Here is a 5,914-nt window from a genome sequence, read left to right on the forward strand (position 1 = left end):
AATCTCAAGCAGGCCCCGCACTCAGCATAGAGCCCCACGCGGGGCTCATTCCCACCATCCTGGGATCCTGACTTGAGCCGAAGTCAAGAGTTGGGCTTGCAACCTACTGAGCCACCCAGGTGCCCCTCTTCTTTTTATATGAAAAATATAATAAAACTACATAAGCAGTACACCATGAAATAGAATATATAGAAAATGCAGATAGACGAAAGAAAAAAAATCTCATCATCTGTTGAGATACTTTTAAGATTTTAGAGTGTTTCTCTAGCCCTTTTCGTAAAAACTGCGTATATTAAAATTTATGTTTTAAATAGAGATTGCACTGTATACACACTACAGTATTCCCCCCCCCCCAATGTATCAGTAGCATTTCTCATAGATGTAAATATTGTTCTATCATGATGTCTGGTAGTTAATTGTGTTAATATACTATAATTTATTGAGCCAGATTTCTATTGTTGGGACTTTGGTTGTGTCTCATTGTTTTTTATGAAATAATTTTGTTATAAATAATTCTGCAACAATTATCTTTGTGACATGTGTCTCTCTTTCCTTCGGGTACATTTCTGGGAGTAGAATTACTGGACCTTACGTAGGCATGGCTAAATTGCTGTTAAGACAGATTATATCAATTTAGACTACTTTCAAAGTGCCTGTTTTGCTACATCTCTGCAAATACTGGGAATTATTATTTTCTTAAAACATGGGTCAAGTTGGTAAGCCAGAATGGCTTCTCATTATTTTAATTTGTATTCTTCTAATTTCTCGTGAGGTAGCAACTTTTTTATGCAGTAGCTTGTCCACTCGTGTTTTTCTAATGTGCTCGCCACCTTTGCGCATTTTCCAAGTGGGCTGCATATCTTTCACTTACTGCTTCATGAGCGCCTTTTCTGGAGTAAAGACATTAATGATGGTGGCTGTCGTGTTGCAGATTTTCCTCTTGGTTTGTTGTTTGCCTTTTAACTTCGTGCTGGCAGGTTTTTGATGACTAGAACTTTTTATTGGTAGTCTTTTTCTTCCTTTGCCTTTGTAATAGGACCCGTTTTGATAAATTTATATTTTCTACTTACAAGCAGCGTGATACTTACTTTACAGCAAGGTTTAAAGGAACACAAACAGGCACACCATTAGCCCCTCACTCACTGTTATTGATTACTGCTGTTTCTGGTTTTCCCTCCTCCGAGTAAATAGAAAACAGGACTTGATCTTTGGCTCTCAGAAGTGTCAGCTTTGGTATTTAAGGTCCAAAGGTTATAAAGGGTTTTCCTACTGCTGATGTCGCACTCTCACACCATCTGCCTGCGAAAGCTTCCTCACCTTACCCCTGGCCACTCTCAGCCCATCTCTGAGATTTCCCGCTGTGGAGAACAGGACTTCTTCTGATGCCGTCGCTCGCTGCTTTAAGCTCCTGTGACTTCACGTTATCATCACGCACACCACCAACTACGGCCTCTCCTCCCTCACGTGCTCGTCTCAGCTCCGTAAAAAGACCAGTCTATTCTGCCCTTCTCCTTCAATCTTTTTTTTTCCCCAGACTGTAAAAAATGGGGGGGGGGGTGGCGGTGAGGGAAGGAAATAAACTGAACACAGGCATCACAGCAGGGTTTCCTTACAGTTAGGACCAGCCTGCTTACTTGGTGCCTTGGCATTGGGGTGCCAGTTTCTGAACTGATGTCCAGTCCGTTCCCCTTGCTCGTGGGCTCCCGTTTCCACGACACAGTCGTTTGTGTCCAGGACCTTTACATCTCATTTCAAAGAGATATTCTGCCAACCCGTATTTAGTGGAGATAATTGGTATTTCACTTTATTATTATCTACTGTAATTAGATATATTCCCAGAGTGGAAGGTATTTTTCATTTTCTGTGAGAACTCTTAAGTGGGCAGATGTGTTTTGTTGGGGGTTGCGGAGGGCAAGAAACCAAAGCTGCAAAGCTGTTGACCCCAGGGGGTGGTAACAGACACACGTCTGCCATGCACCTGCTCCCTCGTGGTTCTGAGTCAACCCCCCCCCAGCTTTTATTTCCCACTTTTAAAATTATAAAAGCAGCCTATCAGCACAAAAAGAGTTTTGAAAAAATAACCCACCAGGAATCCCACCACTCTACACATTATTTTTCTCTTTCTTTTAATGTTGGCTCAACTGCGTACTTAGTTTTACATTGTTACAGTCTAACAGCATTTTTGTATTAGTTTTTAACTTAACTCTATAAGTAACTTTTTTAAGTTTACTTATTTTGAGAGTGAGTGAGCGGGAAGGGGCAGACAGAGGGGGAGAATAGAGAATCCCAAGCAGGCTCCTCGCTGTTAGTGCAGAACTCCATGTGGGGCTTGAACTCATGAATCGTGAGATCACGACCTGAGCTGAAATCAAGAGCTGGACGCCTAACTGACTGAGCCACTCAGGTGCCCCAAGTAATTTTTTAAAAAGATTTTTAAATTTTTAAGTAATCTACGCCCACCGTGGGGCTTGAACTGGCAACCCTGAGATCAAGAGTTCCATGCTCCACTGACTGAGCCAGCCCAGCGCTCCAACACTATCAGTTTTCCATGTTGCTATGTGAATTTCATAATTGGGATTTTTAATGGCTGCCATACTAGTCTGCCAATCATTTCATCATTCTCTGTTCTTGGACATTTAGATTCTTTTGTACGTGCTTGTCTCTCTCTTTTGTGTTGTTTTAATAATGCTGCATATTTCTGTATACAGCTTTTGGGAATTTTTGTTCTTAGGATAAGAACATTGGCATTGGGGTTCCTGGACCCGAGGGTCTGTCACGTACCTGGTTCTGTGCAGCACTCTCCTGCTCTCTCAGAGTCATGTCATTCTTCAGACAGGTTTTCAGGGCAAACATGCAAGAAATACGAAGGCAAGTGAGGCTCTGCGATGCCGAAGCAGACGCAGGATTTGTGGGCTGAACGAGGGAGATGGTGGGGTTTTTCTTCCTCTCTCCAGCAGGCTGGAGGCAGCTAGCTTCCGTTTCATCTACGAGTGAGTGTCGCAGTAATTTCCCGACAGAGGGCCTCTTTCCTAGCGCCCCAGGTTTCCTGTCACAGAAGTGCCGTAGTTCTCCTCCTCCAGAGCATGAAGGAAACAGGTGGATCTTCTCGTCTTTGTGTATTAAGTTAAAACAAAATTTGGGGCTTCCCCGAGACTGTTCCCTGGCCCATTTGATAACCATGTGGTTGGGGTTTTGAGAGTCACCTTGCCCCTCATGTTTAGTGGTCCATTCATCAGCCAATAACAGTTTTGGGTGAAAATTCAAGCATCAAGCAGACACTAACTAGAGAGAAAAGGGCCTAGGAGATGATACAGTTTGCTGGAGTTTACTTATGGTCAGCATAAATCCTGGCAGTAGCAAATTATCTTGGATTTGACTGAATTCATGCAACAAAAAACCAAAGCTATACAAAATTAATGATTAAATACTAAGGGGCAAATTAGCAGAAAGTTATAGCCAAGTCTCATCTATGAATCAGAAGATTTCTAAAGAAAGGCGGTGCTGAGCCCTGCTTTTCTTTCTTTCTTTCTTTCTTTTTTTAAAGGTCTCGGTGATTGGGTTTTTACTAGTGCACGTGTTAAGGGAGTAGTGGTAACCCTGAGAAATTGAGGGGGTGCGATATGAGTGCTTTCTCCTTTTGGCTGTGCAACCAGCTGGGAATCTCCAGATGTTGATGTTAAGGTCAGCCAGGCGGGCTCGACACTGCAAGTGGAAACTTCTCTTTCCACCCGGGCCCCAGTGCACCCAGCATTTTGGAAACCTGTTGGGGTAAAAATGAGGTGTGGGGTTCATGTATGTGCACCCCGGCTGTGTGCGTGTCGTGATGGGCGTGTGATGGAGATGATGCTGGACGGAGTCATGGGGACCCAGGGGATCACTGACTCTGTTCTGCTTCCCTTGTAGCTGCTGCCAGCATCCAGCCATGGGGGATATGAAAACTCCAGATTTTGATGACCTTCTGGCCGCCTTTGACATCCCAGACCCCACCAGCCTTGATGCCAAGGAGGCCATCCAGACCCCCACCGAGGAGAATGAGAGCCCCCTCAAGCCTGCAGGCATGTGTATGGATGAGAGCGTGTCCTTGTCTCACTCAGGATCAGCCTCAGATGTGCCGGCCGTGAGTGTCATTGTCAAAAACACCAGCCGCCAGGAGTCATTGGAAGCGGAGAAGGACCACATCACTCCAAGCCTCCTCCACAATGGGTTCCGGGGCTCAGACCTGCCTCCAGACCCCCACAGCCTGGGCCACAACTGTGGGAAGTTTGACTCCACTTTCATGAATGGAGACAGTGCCAGGAGTTTCCCCGGCAAGCTAGAACCTTCCAAGTCAGAGCCGTTACCAACCTTTAACCAGTTCAGTCCAATCTCCAGCCCAGAACCTGAGGATGCCATCAAAGATAATGGGTTTGGAATGAAGCCCAAGCACTCTGACGGTTATTTCCCACCCCCTCCTGGGTGTGGGCCTGTGGGGGGCCCAGTCCTGGAGGCTCTGGCGAAGTTTCCAGTCCCAGAGCTGCATATGTTTGATCACTTTTGTAAGAAAGAGCCCAAGCCAGAGCCTCTGCCCTTGGGGAGTCAGCAGGAACACGAGCGAGGAGGGCAGAAGCCGGGGGAGCCGCACAAAGAGCTGGATGCCAGTCGGTTCTTTGGGGAAGCTTTGGAATTCAACAGCCACCCCAGCAACAGTATTGGAGAGCCTAAGGGGCTCGCCCTGGAGCTCGGCACCTGCTCATCAGTCCCCCCCAGGCAGCGCCTGAAGCCAGCACATTCTAAGCTGTCTTCTTGTGTTGCAGCCTTGGTGGCCCTACAGGCCAAAAGAGTGGCCAGTGTTGCCAAGGAGGATCCTCCTGGCCACACGAAGGACCCCTCAGGGCCTACTAAAGAGGGCTCCAAAGGCAGCCCCAAAATGCCCAAGTCACCAAAGAGTCCCCGCAGCCCCCTGGAGGCCACTAGAAAGAGCATCAAGCCCTCAGACAGCCCTCGGAGCATCTGCAGTGACAGCAGCAGCAAAGGCTCCCCTTCAGTGGCCGCCAGCTCCCCCCCAGCAATTCCCAAAGTTAGGATCAAAACCATTAAGACATCATCGGGGGAGATCAAACGGACCGTCACGAGGATCCTGCCAGACCCTGACGATCCCAGTAAGTCCCCCGTTGGGTCCCCTCTGGGGAGTGCCGCTGCCGAGGCCCCGAGCGAGGTGCCAGAGGATGAGGTCACGGCCCTGCCTGCGGTGGAGCGCTCGCCTGAGCCAGGCGCAAACGCCGGGAGCCCCCAGGGTGACAAGAAAGGGGACGAGAGTGTGCCAAAGGCTAGTGGATCTTCGTCTCCCTGTGGCAGCTCCGGGTCTCGGGCCCAGAAGGGTGCTGCCCCCGGCAAGAAGCAGCAGCAGAGCGCGACACCGTCCACGCCCGCCCCCGCCAGCCTCCTGCCCAAGGCCGTGCACCTGGCCAACCTGAACCTGGTGCCCCACAGCGTCGCCGCGTCAGTCACGGCCAAGTCCTCGGCGCAGAGGCGGAGCCAGCCGCAGCTCACCCAGATGTCGGTGCCGCTGGTCCACCAGGTGAAGAAGGCCGCCCCGCTGGCCGTGGAGGTCTTCAACAAGGTCCTCCACGGCTCCAACCCCGTGCCCCTCTACGCACCGAACCTCAGCCCACCCGCGGACAGCAGGATCCACGTGCCGGCCAGCGGCTACTGCTGCCTGGAGTGTGGGGACGCGTTCGCCCTGGAGAAGAGCCTGAGCCAGCACTACGGCCGGCGGAGCGTCCACATCGAGGTGCTGTGCACGCTGTGCTCCCAGACGCTGGTCTTCTTCAACAAGTGCAGCCTGCTCCGGCACGCCCGCGACCACAAGAGCAAGGGGCTCGTCATGCAGTGCTCGCAGCTGCTCGTGAAGCCCATCTCTGTGGCCCAGATGTTC

The 5,914-nt window shown here is 49.6% G+C and overlaps 1 protein-coding gene across 1 annotated transcript in view; it reads left to right on the top strand.

Annotated features, from left to right (window-relative positions):
• Positions 1–3,903: 3,903 nt before the first annotated feature.
• The window catches only part of ZNF592 (zinc finger protein 592), a 20,528-nt gene continuing 18,517 nt past the window's right edge, over positions 3,904–5,914 (top strand). The window contains exon 1 of the mRNA XM_077774270.1: positions 3,904–5,914. Coding sequence (XP_077630396.1) covers positions 3,923–5,914 — 1,992 coding nt within the window. The 5' untranslated portion in view covers positions 3,904–3,922.

This window comes from Crocuta crocuta, unplaced genomic scaffold (genome assembly GCF_008692635.1).
Source record: "Crocuta crocuta isolate KB4526 unplaced genomic scaffold, BGI_CrCroc_1.0 scaffold7, whole genome shotgun sequence".
Classification (NCBI taxonomy): domain Eukaryota; kingdom Metazoa; phylum Chordata; class Mammalia; order Carnivora; family Hyaenidae; genus Crocuta; species Crocuta crocuta.